This window comes from Periophthalmus magnuspinnatus, chromosome 22, assembly GCF_009829125.3.
Source record: "Periophthalmus magnuspinnatus isolate fPerMag1 chromosome 22, fPerMag1.2.pri, whole genome shotgun sequence".
In the NCBI taxonomy this organism is placed as follows: domain Eukaryota; kingdom Metazoa; phylum Chordata; class Actinopteri; order Gobiiformes; family Gobiidae; genus Periophthalmus; species Periophthalmus magnuspinnatus.
Genome location: NC_047147.1, coordinates 965,567 through 981,004, shown reverse-complemented (window position 1 = coordinate 981,004; position 15,438 = coordinate 965,567). Strand labels below are relative to the sequence as shown.

General features: G+C 43.7%; 1 protein-coding gene across 1 annotated transcript in view; it reads right to left on the bottom strand.

Annotated features, from left to right (window-relative positions):
- Nucleotides 1–1,781: 1,781 nt before the first annotated feature.
- The window catches only part of rin3 (Ras and Rab interactor 3), a 36,756-nt gene continuing 23,099 nt past the window's right edge, over nt 1,782–15,438 (bottom strand). Inside the window, exons 11-14 of the mRNA XM_033988628.2 lie at nt 11,690–11,821; nt 10,735–10,901; nt 9,709–9,850; nt 1,782–4,827 (exon numbers count right to left, since the gene is read on the bottom strand). Of these exons, the coding sequence (XP_033844519.1) occupies nt 3,941–4,827; nt 9,709–9,850; nt 10,735–10,901; nt 11,690–11,821 (1,328 nt within the window). The 3' untranslated portion in view covers nt 1,782–3,940. The remainder of the gene's footprint in view (nt 4,828–9,708; nt 9,851–10,734; nt 10,902–11,689; nt 11,822–15,438) is intronic.

The window sequence follows — 15,438 nt, the reverse complement described above, 5'->3', positions numbered from 1 at the left end:
CACCTTGTGATGTCATCATGTGGTAATACAGGAAGTGCTCCACTGTGTTTTTAAACTTGATACATTTCAGTTTGGATTATTTCTAGCCCTGAAAGAGCCATTATCTACTGAAGCCATTATCTAGCCATTATCTACTGGACTAAAGTTAAAAATGTAGCTCTTAAATGTTCTCCACTGTGTTTTTAAAAATGTGCGTAAAAATGTGTGTAAAAATGTGTTCCGCTGTGTTTTTAAACTCCATACAGCTTCACTAGAATCATTTTGATACTTTCAGCTCTGGAATTGACTATCTCTACTGAACTAAAGATAAAAGGGGCTGTTAACTTGAAATCTACCATTTCATGACATCGCAAGGTGCAACAAAGTCTTACTCAAACATGTCTGAATTAAACAAAACAATAACAAAACAAACTTTACAACATGGCTTAAAGCTCACAACTGTCCGTTTGGTATAATATAGGACTTTTAAAATACACTATCTGTTTACACATTAGAGCAATGTGGCTCATTGTGAATAATATTCAGAATTAATTATCACAATAAAAGCATTGCAACAACATTTATGAATGGGTTGACGTCTGACCCCACAGCTAAAGGTTGCAGTTTTAATTCCTTGACTGTGTGTGGTTAGGCCTGTCAGGACACATTTTGAAGTGCGATATATTGCTGAAGAAAATATTGAAAATAAGCGATGAATGTGTGAGTGAATGGCTTCCTTGATGTATAGTGCTTTGAGTGACTTAAACGTGGAAAAGTGGTACATAAAAATGTGACTATTACCATTATCCCTCAGAACCATTACTACTACTAGAATATCATTAAAACAAAAGCTGCAAAAATGGTGAAATGAAATACTTTAAGTAGTTAGTTCATATCTATAAAAGTCATACTTACTTACATAGTACAAAAAAATAACAAAACGTTTCCCATTACAACAACGAAAAAGTACCCATAATAAATATTGTCCTGGAGAACTGACTAAAGGAGTACAATAGGTCTAAACTACAGGGTTAGCAGCTTTTTTGTCCCCATGGAGACACAGAGGGCATCTCATACTTAGGGACATTTCAGAGCATCTTTGTATACATTTAAACTACAGAGTTGGCAGTTTTTATGCAGAATGAGACAGGAGATTTTGTTTATGGAGGAAATGATGGTAGTTAAAAAATGGCCGCCATTGGGATTTACTAATTGCCTCCGTTTTAGATGCAATTGTGATGAGTCTTGCAGTGCTTGTAAAGAACCAGTTTTCCTGTTGTAGTGGGAAAGTGAACCAAAAATACACCACATTATCTGCAGCAATTATAATCAATATAACAGATTAGTTTAATTGGTAATGTTTTTGTCAGGTTCAACAATACAGTTTTTATACTTAAATGTGTGTGTGTAAAATGCTATCTTTAGAAGTGATGAAAGCCTTTTGTGGCTCACCGGAAGCACGCAACCATGTTAGCAGATTGTTATGGACTGTGTTGAATATAATGATCTGCAACAGGAAGCAGCTGGTCTTAACAATGACTTCACTTAACCTCCCCAGTGCATAACAAGTCTGACCAATACACAAGAGACATATACGTTTATATGGAAATGAGTGGGAGAGTCAACACATTAGAATTTCCCCACTGTGGGACAAATAAAGGCATATCTTATATCTCTGATGTTATATCTTTAAGACTGAAAAGATTGAAACAATTTTTAAGATATAGTTTATTTACAAAACAAATTATGGTTATATATAAAATGTAAATTAATACAAACTTTACATTGTGTAAAACATTCATTGTAATACTGTTTGGTTATATACTGGCTTTATCGAATAGCTGTAGCTTTTAGCATCACAACAAACTTAAAGCAAGTTTTGTAAGCAAACTATATAAAAAGGTAAAAAGTGCACAAATGTAACAGAAACATGCTTGATTCAGTACATAGGGTTCCTGACCCCAAGGTGAAAGTGAATTATATAAAACGTCTTTGTCACATTCAACAGTCATGTTTTTTGCATTGTCCCATGTTAAATCATTTGTTTAATCATTGGAAGTAACTTCTTGTCAAAGCCTGATCTTGACACGTCTCAGAAGCTAAGCAGGGCCAGACTTGGTTAGTACTTGGATGGGAGGCCCCGGCAATACCAAGTGCCACAGTGGGGCGGCAGTGGTCTTTGTGTTCTTAGGCAAAACTTCACATACAATGCCTCGTATGAATGTGGTGCAGCTCTGCTTGTGTACAAGTCTCTCCATGGTCTAGCACCAAAATACATCTACGACATGTTGGAGCCATATGAACCATCTCACACTCTGAGGACTACACCAGGACTAAACAAGGGGAATCAGTTTGTGAGTATTCTGCAGCTAAAACCTGGAACAGTCTTCCTGAAGATGTGAGACAGGCCTCTACTTTGACAATGTTTAAATCCAGGCTCCAAATGGTTCAGTTTAGCTGTGCATATGAGTGAAAGGGTTTAATTCCCCCATTTCTCTTTTAATGTCAGTTTTATGATGATTATTTATATTTTGATTTGGTGTATTGTGATTTTAATGTGTTTTTTATTCTGTAAAGCACTTTGAATCACTTTGTGTACAAATTGTGCTATACACATAAACTTGTCTTGCCTTGGTGTGAGTGAGTGTTGGTGGAGGGCAAAGGGGCCAAAAGTGGAGCTTACCAACAGATTATAAGTATTTGATTTGTAGTTGATTCTTTTTACCAGAAACACGCTTGTCAGTGAATATACACTCACCTGAAGGATTATTAGGAACACCATACTAATACGATGTTTGACCCCTTTCGCCTTCAGAACTGCCTTAATTCTACGTGGCATTGATTCAACAAGGTGCTGAAAGCATTCTTTAGAAATGTTGGCCCATATTGATAGGATAGCATCTTGCAGTTGATGGAGATTTGTGGGATGCACATCCAGGGCACGAAGCTCCCGTTCCACCACATCCCAAAGATGCTCTATCGGGTTGAGATCTGGTGACTGTGGGGGCCATTGTAGTACAGTGAACTCATTGTCATGTTCAAGAAACCAATTTGAAATGATTCGAGCTTTATGACATGGTGCATTATCCTGCTGGAAGTAGCCATCAGAGGATGGGTACATGGTGGTCATGAAGGGATGGACATGGTCAGAAACAATGTTCAGGTAGCCCGTGGCATTTAAACAATGCCCAATTGGCACTAAGGGACCTAAAGTGTGCCAAGAAAACATCCACCACACCATTACACCACCACCACCAGCCTGCACAGTGGTAACAAGGCATGATGGATCCATGTTCTCATTCTGTTTATGCCAAATTCTGACTCTACCATTTGAATGTCTCAACAGAAATCGAGACTCATCAGACCAGGCAACATTTTTTCAGTCTTCAACAGTCCAATTTTGGTGAGCTCGTGCAAATTGTAGCCTCTTTTTCCTATTTGTAGTGGAGATGAGTGGTACCCGGTGGGGTCTTCATCATCTAGCATCAACAAGGCATTTTCGCCCACAGGACTGCCACATACTGGATGTTTTTCCCTTTTCACACCATTCTTTGTAAACCCTAGAAATAGTTGTGCGTGAAAATCCCAGTAAGTGAGCAGATTGTGAAATACTCAGACCGGCCCGTCTGGCACCAACAACTAGACCACGCTCAAAATTTCCTAAATCACCTTTCTTTCCCATTCTGACATTCAGTTTGGAGTTCAGGAGATTGTCTTGACCAGGACCACACCCATAAATTCATTGAGGCAACTGCCATGTGATTGGTTGATTAGATAATTGCATTAAGGAGAAATTGAACAGGTGTTCCTAATAATCCTTTAGGTGAATGTAGATTGTAGTATTATAGCTCTGTTTTAGTTGATTTTGATTACAACTCCTTACTGAAACTATCCACAGGCAAGGGTTGATGGTTGATGAAATGGTGACAAATCTTATAATAAACAATTGATCTGGATTTAACTAAAGACTGATGAGGACCCCCTCTTCTGTGATTTCCATCCCAGGGTCTGTGGCTGTGGTGTCCCCCAAAGAAGTGCTCTCTGGCAGGGAAGAATCATTCGGAGGAAGGGTTGGAGTAGGAGCAGCATCGGATGGGACAAGTGAAGGAGAGGATGAGGAAGAGGGTGGGGGTACGGAGGGTGGGACTAAAACGTGTGCAGGGGAAGGCACAGGTGGAGGAATTGATGGTGGTGTGGACGGTAGACTAGGTATTGGAGGTGGCAAATTTGGTGGACGGGAGGGTGGAGGAATTGGAGAATGGTTAGACGTTTGAACAGAAATTGGTTGGACACTGGGTGGAGGAGTTTTGGGTGGAACAATTGATGGAGTAGTAGGCACTGGGGGTGGTATATTTGGGGGACGGACTGGTGGAGTAGGCAAAACAGGAGAGCTGGGGGTTGGGATAGTAGGTGGTGCAGTATTGGGTGGAACCGTTGATGTAGTAGGTACTGGAGGGGGTATATTTGGTGGTCGGACTGGTGGAGAAGCAGGGGATTGCATAGGTTTTTGGACTGATATAAGTGGTGGGGTACTGGGTGGAGCCATTAGTGTAGTAGGCATTGGAGGGGGCACATTTGGTGGTCGGACTGGTGGAGAAGAACATGAGCTGGGTGGAATCATTGATGTAGTAGGCACTGGCGGCGGCACATTTGGGGGGGCAGTGGGTGGGGGTGCAGGGGGAGGGTCTTTGGGTCCGCTCCGAGCAGGGTGGGTGATTGGGTGATCTTTGTGGTGGTAAACGAAACAGTAGGCTCCGGGCGTACAGCTGTTTTTCACACTTAGAGCCACTTCAGTAAGAACCAGCGGCCGATTCTCATCATCAGTGACCACACTGAGAATGTAGGAGTCTGCAAAACAATGATGCATTATGAACATTAGCTAACTGGAAAGGTGTGGTTAAGGTTTACTAGTGAAGGTTATGCCACCTGCTTATCTCCATGGAGATATCTGTGTAATCCCTCAGTTGTCCAAGTCTGATCCATAGTAAAAGCCAAAAGTAAAATTTGTCAACTGGACAATAAATTGTAGGAGTGAGTTTGGCTGCTCATCCATTCTTCAGTTCTGGTCTGATTACTACCTACTGACCTAGCCTCTCTTCAGACAGATATAAGGCTGTATCCACCAGCAATCTGACCAGAACGGATGAGCGGCCAAACGGGTGGTTTTGGCTTTTACTCTCCATGGAGATACTTTGCTTACAATGTTCCACAGTATGACAATTAACTTATTTATCTCTATGGAAACAACCAGGTGATACCACTTAATGTTTGATGTAATGATACAATACTGGTATTGGATATCGGTGCTGGAGGTATCTGTTCCACGGTAACTCGATATCCTGTTTGGGCCTTTACTTGGAGGTTTTCAGATTCTAGAATGTGATGATGTCATACTCCTAGATGAGTGCGCAAGAACCATTTTTTTCTATTTATTAGATTGTACTTTGCCATAAAATATCGAAAATGTAAATTTACAAATGTGAATCTGATCATTTATATCGCTGACTAGACCCAAGAACTCACTGTAGTGAGTAGTGGCTGATGCTGGCCCATGTCCTCTCAAAATCTTTGGACTTTTATTCATACAGAGCTATTCAGCAGTTATTTGCAGGTTTAATAACAGATATATAACACAATTCTATCAGTGTTGTAATAAGCGAACTCTGTATTGAGGGGGAAAGTCCATACACTGAGGCAAATAAGTATTTGAACACCCTGTGATTTTGCAAGTTCTCCCACTTAGAAATCATGGAGGGGTCTGAAATTTTCATCTTCGGTGCATGTCCACTGTGAGAGACATAATCTAAAAAAAAAACAATCACATTGTATTATTTGTATTTGTATGTTACTACTGCAAATAAGTATTTGAACACCTGTCTATCAGCTAGAATTCTGACCCTCAAAGACCTGTTAGTCCACCTTTAAAAAGTCCACCTCCACTCCACTTATTATCCTAAATTAGAAGCACCTGTTTGAGGTCGTTAGCTGCATAAAGACACCTGTCCACCCCATACAATCAGTAAGACTCCAACTACTAACATGGCCAAGACCAAAGAACTCTCAAAACGCACAAGAGACAAAACTGTAGACCTCCACAGGGCTGGAAAGGGCTATGGGGCAATTGCCAAGCAGCTTGGTGAAAAAAGATCCACTGTTGGAGCAATTATTAGAAAATGGAAGAAGCTAAACATGACTGTCAATCTCCCTCAGACTGGGGCCCCATGCAAGATCTCACCTCGTGGGGTCTCAGTGATCCTAAGAAAGGTGAGGAATCAACCCAGAACTACACGGGAGGAGCTGATCAATGACCTGAAAAGAGCTGGGACCACGGTGTCCAAGGTTACTGTTAGTAATACACTAAGACGTCATTGTTTAAAATCATGCATGGCAGGGAAGGTTCCCCTGCTTAAACCAGCACATGTCCAGGCCCATCTTAAGTTTGCCAATGACCATCTGGATGGTCCAGAGTCATGGGAGAAAGTCATGTGGTCAGATGAGACCAAAATAGAACATTTTGGTCTTAATTCCACTCGCTGTGTTTGGAGGAAGAAGAATGATGAGTACCATCCAAAGAACACCATCTCTACTGTGAAGCATGGATCATGCTTTGGGGGTGTTTTTCTGCACATGGGACAGGACGACTGCACTGTATTAAGGAGAGGATGACTGGGGCCATATATTGCGAGATTTTTCCCTCAGTTAGAACACTGAAGATGAGTCGTGGCTGGGTCTTCCAACATGACAATGAAGCACACAGCCAGGATAACCAAGGAGTGGCTCCGTAAGAAGCAGATCAAGGTTCTGGAGTGGCCTAGCCAGTCTCCAGACCTAAACCCAATAGAAAATCTTTGGAGGGAGCTCAAACTCCATGTTTCTCAGCAACAGCCCAGAAACCTGACTGATCTAGAGAAGATCTGTGTGGTGGAGTGGGCCAAAATCCCTCCTGCAGTGTGTGCGAACCTGGTGAAAAACTACAGGAAACGTTTGACCTCTGTAATTGCAAACAAAGGCTACTGTACCAAATTTTAACATGGATTTTCTCAGGTGTTCAATCAATCAATCAATCAAACTTTATTTCTATAGCACCTTCCAACAACCAAAGCTGCCTAAAGTGCTGTACAACATTAAAAACATGATTAAAAACAATAAACTTCATACAAATCAACAGAGCATATTACACCATTAAAATAAGGAAAGAGTAACAGGGCCACTAAGTGCTGAAAGCCGTTCTAAATAAATAAGTTTTGAGTTTGGCTTTAAACAGAGGCAGGTCAGAGATGGAACGCAACTCTATGGGCAATGAGTTCCAGAGTTTTGGACCCACCACTGCAAAAGAACGATCGCCCCACTGTTTGCACCGGGACCGGGGGACCTCCAGCAGATGTTGCAGCAGATGGTGAGGGGTCAAAATCGCACACAGATAAGAAGGTGCAAGGCCATTTAGTGCTTTAAAAACAAACATTACAATTTTAAAATTAATTCTGAACTGGACAGGGAGCCAGTGCAAAGAGTACAGGACAGGGGTGATGTGATCATGTTTGTGACTGTTCGTGAGCAGGCGGGCTGCAGCATTTTGCACGAGCTGCAGGCGGTGAAGATCAGCTTGGTTAATCCCTGCATAGAGAGTGTTACAATAGTCTATGCGGGAGCTGATGAAGGCGTGGATGGCTTTCTCCAGGTCACCACGGCTCAAGAAGGATTTGACTTTCACCAGGAGGCGGAGCTGAAAAAAGCTTGCTCTGACCACAGAGTCTATTTGTTTGTCAAATTTTAGACCACTGTCCAAATTCACCCCCAAGTTTTTGACAACATGATTAAAATGGGGATCCAAAGCAATAAGACCAGGAGCTGAGATACTGGGCAGGTTGGATGTTCCAAACACAATGCATTCAGTTTTGTCCTCATTCAAGCAGAGGAAATTCTGAGACAGCCACAGTTTGATATCATCTAGACATCTTTTGATGGATTCCAGACTGACAGAGGAATCAGGAACAACTGGCAGGTAGATTTGTAAGTCATCTGCATACAGATGGAAGGACACATTGTGATTTGAAATAACTGCACCTAAGGGCAACATGTATAGAGAAAATAAAACAGGGCCCAAAATGGATCCCTGTGGCACACCAGAGATCAAAGGGGCTGAGGAGGAGGAGAGGTCACCAATCATAACAGAGAAAGTCCTATCTGTTAAATATGACCTAAACCACTGCAACACAGGTCCCTGAAGGCCGACCTGTTGGGCCAGACGTGTTAGGAGGACCGAATGGTCCACGGTGTCAAACGCTGCAGTAAGGTCCAACATGACTAGCAGTAAAGGTTTTTTCGCATCAAGGGATAAAAGAATGTCATTCTGCACTTTGAGCAATGCAGATTCGGTGCTGTGTCGTGTCCTGAAGCCAGACTGGAATTTTTCAAAAATGTGATTGTTTTCCAGAAAAGAATGTAACTATAAGAAAACAATTTTCTCCAAGACCTTGTACAGGAACGGCAAGTGGGACACAGGTCTAAAATTTGTCAGAATAGCAGGATCAAGGTTGTTTTTTTTTAGAAGAGGTCTGACCACAGCATGCTTGAAAACAGTCTGTACAAAACCTGATCTTAGGCAGCTGTTTATGAATGTGAGGAGACAAGGACCCACTGTGTTAAAAACCTGCTTGAGTATCTTGGATGGAATAATGTCCATAGGACAGTTAGTCGGTCTCAACCCCTGGACCACCTCAGAGAGGAGAGACAGTGACACTGGCTCAAACACATTAAACTCAGAGTCCAGGAGAAGAGCACAAATCAAAACTGTTACACATATTGTTAATGCTCTGTCTAACAGAGGCTACTTTCTCAACAAAATGATGAAGAAAGTCATCACAGGTTGACTCTGTTACAAACCCATCTAGTGATGTTCTACAACATGCAACAGACTGAATAGTACTGAATAGCACTCTGAGGCGATTGCAGCTGGTGGAAATAACATTTGATAAATACTGACATTTAGCAGCTTTGACCGCATTTTGATAGTCAGTGAGACTGTCCCTCAATATTCCCAGTGATACATGTAACTTGTCCTTCTTCCACTTGCGCTCAGCCTGTGTGCACTGCCGTCTGAGGGCGCGGGTGGTGTCATTAAGCCAGGGGTCTGGTTTGGATCTGGAAGACATGCATCTGAAAGGAGCAATGATGTTAAGAATCCCTGAACAGGTGGAATGAAAGGAGGAGATAAAATCCTCTGGGCACAGAGGAAAAGGGCCCTGGGAATAAAGCGTGGTGTTCTAGAAGGCAGCAACAAATTCTCCAGCTGTGGTGGATGTGATGGTTCGGCGACGACCGGCTGGAGTGAGCGATTTGGCTGTTCAAATATTTATTTGCAGCAGTAACATACAAATACATTATTTAAAAAATCATACTATGTGATTTTTTTTTTTTAGATTATGTCTCTCACAGTGGACATGCACCTAAAAAGAAATTTTCAGACCCCTCCATGATTTCTTGCAAAATCACAAGGTGTTCAAATTATTTGCCTCACTGTACATATTCCCTACACTGGCATTAGTTCATATCTCTCTTGACTGATCAACAGTCTATAGAGGCTACCCTGGGCTGACTAGAAAATGAACAGAGAAGTAGCAAAAGAAAGACCGCAATTGGCTGTTAAATTGAGCTCCACTGGGGATAAACATGAAAACAGGCAGGACTGTGTCAATAATCAGTGTAGTGAGTACAGGCCTTGGACTGTACCTGGGGCAGATAGTTGATGCTCTATTTCCTGTTTGAAACGTGAGGCACACTGTTCACTAAGCTGCTCGATGGTGGTTGTCGGGAGCACTCCCAGAGTTTTCGGGTTTTCTCCCACAGTCGGACAGCAGACGGTCAGGAAGTCCTAAGGCACACAAGTGTATATGTAGAATATCAGAGCGATACGTTACTGCAGTGTTACAAACATAGACTGTATAAAGAAGTGGACTAAGTGTGACGTCAACCATATAGTTCAGCTCCAGTCAAATGTAGCTTATGAGGAATTCCAAGTGCAAATATCATAGGAATCAATCAAACATGTTGCTAACGCTAGTGGGAGTGGGGAAAGAAGGCACCTGATTTGTCTGTTATTAATGTTCATATGTTGATTTATGGACACAATAGTGAAATAAAAATCCCAGGATCATGTAGAGCGAGTTAATACGAACATTTTAAGACCAAAATGACGAGTCTGACAGCAGCAGTTGTCAGAGGGGCCCACAGTTTTTCAATGTAATGTGAATTGGTCGATGGAGCCGGAAGTGTGCCCATGCTCACTTCCTATTTGGAATGCAGAGGCTAGGAGGTTAGCTATGGACATTCATGTATACAGTCTATGATAGATTCCCTTTGTAGCCATAGACTGTATATATAAATCAGGTATATTGTATAGGTATATATTTAGATGAGACTCATAGCATAGTCTTGTGAAAATTTGGGAAATTTTTTGAAAAATGTTGCGATAATACATTTTAAGATTACAGGGACATCTTTGTGTGTCTGAACTACAGAACTAGCTATTAGGAAACAGGGTTTGTTTTTGAAATATAGCACTACTCTCAAATTTGGGTGCTGCCCTTATGACACATATACAATGCATTCAGTCAGTGGTGATGTCCTTTTCTTAGATGGGGCAGGGGCTAGTATTCTTGATTCTTTTGTATGTTTTTCCTGTTCAGTCTGAGAATTTATAATAGTATAGGACTGTCCTTTAAAGTAAGTCATCAATCATGCTGTTTCTGTCTTTACCCGCACTGAGGCCTGGGTGGTGCTGTCCTTGTTCAGGGTTCTTCTTCTCTCCCAGCGGTGGATGGAGTCCTGCACCTCTCTACTCAGCTGCCGTGTTGCTGACCTCTGCTGGTCAAATGTCTTTATGTGCTCCAGAGCTCCGTATGTGGTGGTCAGGTAATATGAGCCTAAACATATACACACACATTAGTATCACACTGACAGCAGTAAAAAACACAGGCGTTAAAAGTGCAAATGAAATAAACTGCGCCTTAACAGGGCTAAACTGTAACTAAACACAACTAAAGACAGGAACAACTATGAGTAAAATGGGTAGTAAAATACAGGTTTATAAGACTTCAGACTGCAAGACTAAACCACATCTATGTTACAGTGAAACTAGAACTTGAACTAGTTTTAAAAAGAACTAAAACTAACCCAGACTTAAGTCAAATCTGCAGAAACCAAGGCCAAACCTGAAGTAAACCAGGTCTTAAAGGTCCCATATTAAGCAAAAGTGACTCTTGAGCTTTAAGCCATGTTATAATGTTGTAATTTCCTCACAAACATACCCAGAGTTGTGTTTTGTGTCATTCACACATTTGAATAACACTTTATTATTAGTCTGTCTACATCCACCTTGTGATGTCATGAAGTGGTAGTTTTCAAGTTAACAGCTGCTTTTACCTTTAGTTCAGTAGAGACTGGCAATTTCAGTGCTGAAATTATCCAAACAATTCTAGTGAAGGTGTTTGTTTAAAAACACAGTGGAGCACTTTCTGTATTACCTCATGACATCACACGATGTTAAACATGTGTGAATGTAACAAAACACACCTGTGATGAGGAAACGACATTAGAACAGAGGTCACAAAATAGCGTAATATGTACGAAACTGGGCCTGAATAAAGTGGCCGATGGAGACAACAGATACAGTGTTTGTTGTTGTATTTTATATCAATTTAAATGTGTATACCTTCTCCCAGAGTCAGCGCTGGGTCCATCAGCTCCATCATGTACTCCACGTCCAGCTGCAGATGGGAGAGGTTTGACCGGGCCAGAACATACATCATCACAGGTAAGAAGTCATCTGCACCATGAACCCGCCCTGCAGAAACAATACCACAGATTACAATGAAACAGTCTTAGAGCATGTTTCTATAGATCTTATGCCTTTATGGTTTCCTAGGTGACCAAATGTTTTCTTAGTTGACTATTTATATCATTTGGATTTTAAGGATTTAATAGAGGTTAGGCAGATGACTTCACAACATTGCAAATTTTTAGACTGAGTGGCAACCGTACTGTATAAAAAAGTGGACTGAGTGTGACATCATCCACAGCGTTCAACTCCAGTCAAATGAAACTCACCAACGCTAGCAATCTGGCATCAGGCTGTTGAAGGTAACGCCCCTTCCCGCCCGCTTCGCTGGTTTAGCAGCGAGCGGGCGCTTAGCAACACTGTTAGTCAAACTTGTTTCTAACACTAGTGGGGGTGACCTTGGGGAAAGAAGGCACCTGTTATTAATGATCATATCTTGATTTATAGACAAAATAGTAAAAAAAAAAAAAAAACAGTAACAGAGAGAAGGGTGACAGTGAGCCAGAGTCGATGGAGCCGGAAATGTGATTCTACGGTGACAACATTGTCTGCGGTAATGACATTTTCTGCTGTAAAAGCACCAAACACTGAATCGAAAATGCTACAGCTAAGCTAAGCTAAATATTTAGTTTGTAGCTAGCATCTAAAACAAAATAAGCAAGTCAACAGTAGAAAACACGTGAAGAGTGAAACTACAGGGACACTGCAGACACACTCACAATCTTCATTGACACAGACTTTGGATCAGACATACATTACATCTGAGTCTGTGTGTTGAAGATATAGTTAAAGATATATTTGTGAGTGCATTGACGTGGCCTTTACCTTTCCTTTATACCATTTTTACCTTTCCTTTATGTCATTAGCAAACAAGCTAACTAAGCTTGGCGCAGTCACAGCAGCAACGGACAAAGTACTTTTATTTTGTTTCCATTTTGCCATATAAAGATAATTTGAGCTAAGATCAATAGCTCCAGGGACAAAGATTAGGCCAAAGAAGCAAAGAAACACTTTTTGTCTGTTGCTCTGCCCATAGTCCATCCATCCATTTTCTTCCGCTTATCCGGAGCCGGGTCGCGGGGGCAGCAGTCTAAGCAGGGACTCCCAGACTTCCCCACCCCGGACATGTCCTAAGATAAGATCCTAATCACTTTCAGAGCTATTGTAGGCTAAGAATATTTTGCGCTCATATAGGAAGTATAGGTTAAAACTGAGCTGGAGATAGGTCAGAAGAATTCTGTGGTGGAATTTGTCAGATTGCAGACTTGTTGACCTGGTTTATGGTTAATATCTCTGTAATTACTGGGCCTATCCACATGAGACAAAAACAAGCACAGACTTCATGTCGTAACCAGCGGGGTGTAAGGACCAAAGTTGCGGGACTCACGAAGTTTTACAATGTCTTTATTCACAATAAATGTTCATCGAAATCAAAGTTCATAGAAGTGTTCATAGAAACCAGAGTTCATAGATCCCTATGGCCGGGAAAACGAGGTAGCTTCATAACGTAGCGTCTGGTATACACAGTTCATTAATCAACGTAGCTGGGGAGCGTGGGTGCGGATCGTGAGCGCAGGTGCGGACCGGCTTGATCTGTGAGACATGGAACGTGGGATGAATGCGGAGCGAGGGGGGAAGTTGTAGTCGTACCGCAGAGTCGTTGACGACCCTGTCGATCTTGAACGGACCAAGGAATCGGGGGGGGAAAGCTTGCGTGAGTCCGTCTTGAGCGGAATATTCCTCGAGGACAACCAAACCGACTGCCCGGGTGCATAGTTGGGAGCTGGAATGCGCTGGCGGTCAGCCACCATCTTAGTGCGGGCCCCCGCCTTGAGGAGCGCCGCCCGAGTCCTCCGCCAGGCCCGACGACAGCGCTGCAGGTGGTGCTGGACGGAAGGCACCGCCAGATCCCTCTCCTCGGAAGGGAAGAGTGGAGGTTGGTACCCCAACGAGGCCTGAAATGGGGAGACTCCCGTTGCTGAGCTCACCAGGGAGTTGTGGGAGTACTCTATCCACGGGAGATAGGTGCTCCAAGCGGCCGGGTTGGCGGAGACCACGCATCTAAGAGCCCTCTCCAGGTCCTGGTTGGTGCGTTCGGTCTGTCCGTTCGACTCCGGATGGAATCCCGAGGTGAGGCTCACCGAGGCCCCCAACCCCTCGCAGAAGGCGCGCCAGACCTGGGAGGTAAACTGGGGTCCCCGGTCGGAAACAATGTCTATTGGGATGCCGTGCAGGCGGAACACATGATTAGTGAGCTGATCAGCCGTCTCCTTAGCAGTAGGAAGCTTGGATAGGGCGACGAAGTGGGCTGCCTTGGAAAAACGGTCAACAATGGTTAAAATGACTGTGTTACCCTGGGACGGAGGTAAGCCCGTCACGAAATCCACGGCTACATGGGACCATGGTCGCTTCGGAACCGGGAGCGGGTGCAGAAATCCCGACGGCGGGGATTGAGACGACTTCCCCCGGGCACACACTTCGCACGCAGAGACATAGGCCCTAGTGTCTTTGTCCATGGTGGGCCACCAGAAGTGTCGTTTGAGTAACGACAGGGTGCGGGAGGCTCCGGGGTGGCAAGCAAATCGGGATCCGTGAGTCCACTGCAATACCTGGGAGCGAACAGAGTCAGGGACAAATAGTGTGCCGGGGGGCGCGTTACCTGGAGCTGGGTCATCGCGCTGGGCCTCCCGTACCAAGTCCTCAATCTCCCAGCGGAGAGCGGCAACCACACGGGACGAGGGGAGGATGGTCTCCGGAGCAGTACTGGCCTCCTCCTGAGCAAACTGGCGGGAGAGGGCATCCGGCTTCACATTACAAGTCCCCGGCCGGTAAGTAAGAACAAAGTTAAAGCGGCTAAAAAACAAGGACCAGCGAGCCTGGCGAGAGTTAAGGCGTTTGGCAGATTGAATGTATGAGAGGTTCTTGTGGTCTGTCCATACCAGAAATGGTAGTTCTGCTCCCTCCAGCCAGTGCCGCCACTCCTCCAGGGCCAGCTTGACAGTGAGCAGCTCGCGATCCCCCACATCGTAGTTCACCTCCGCTGGGGACAGCCGCCGGGAGAAGAAGGCGCAGGGGAACAGTCGGTCGTGGGGAACGAACTTCTGGGAGAGGACCGCCCCGACACCTGTGTCGGAGGCATCCACCTCCACTATAAATTGTCGAGAGGGGTCGGGTTGATGCAAGATGGGAGCGGAAGTAAACATAGTCTTAAGCCTATCAAAGGCGACCTGGGCCTCCCGAGACCAGGTGAACGTCTGAGCAGGGGATGTAAGTCTCGTGAGAGGGGCAATAACTCTGCTAAAGTCTCTAATAAACCTCCTGTAAAAGTTGGCGAACCCAATAAACCTCTGGAGCTGCTTCCGATTGGTAGGGACTGGCCAGTCCCTAACGGCCTTGACCTTCTCCGGATCCGCCTTCACCTGGCCCCGCCCTATAATGAACCCCAGAAAGCTAACCTGATCGGCATGAAACTCGCACTTTTCTGCTTTAACAAAGAGTCTATTCTCTAACAGGCGCTGGAGCACTTGGCGGACATGTTGTCTGTGTTCCTGCAGGGACCTGGAAAAAATCAGAATGTCATCCAAATAAACAAACACAAATTGGTTCAGAAAATCACGGAGAAC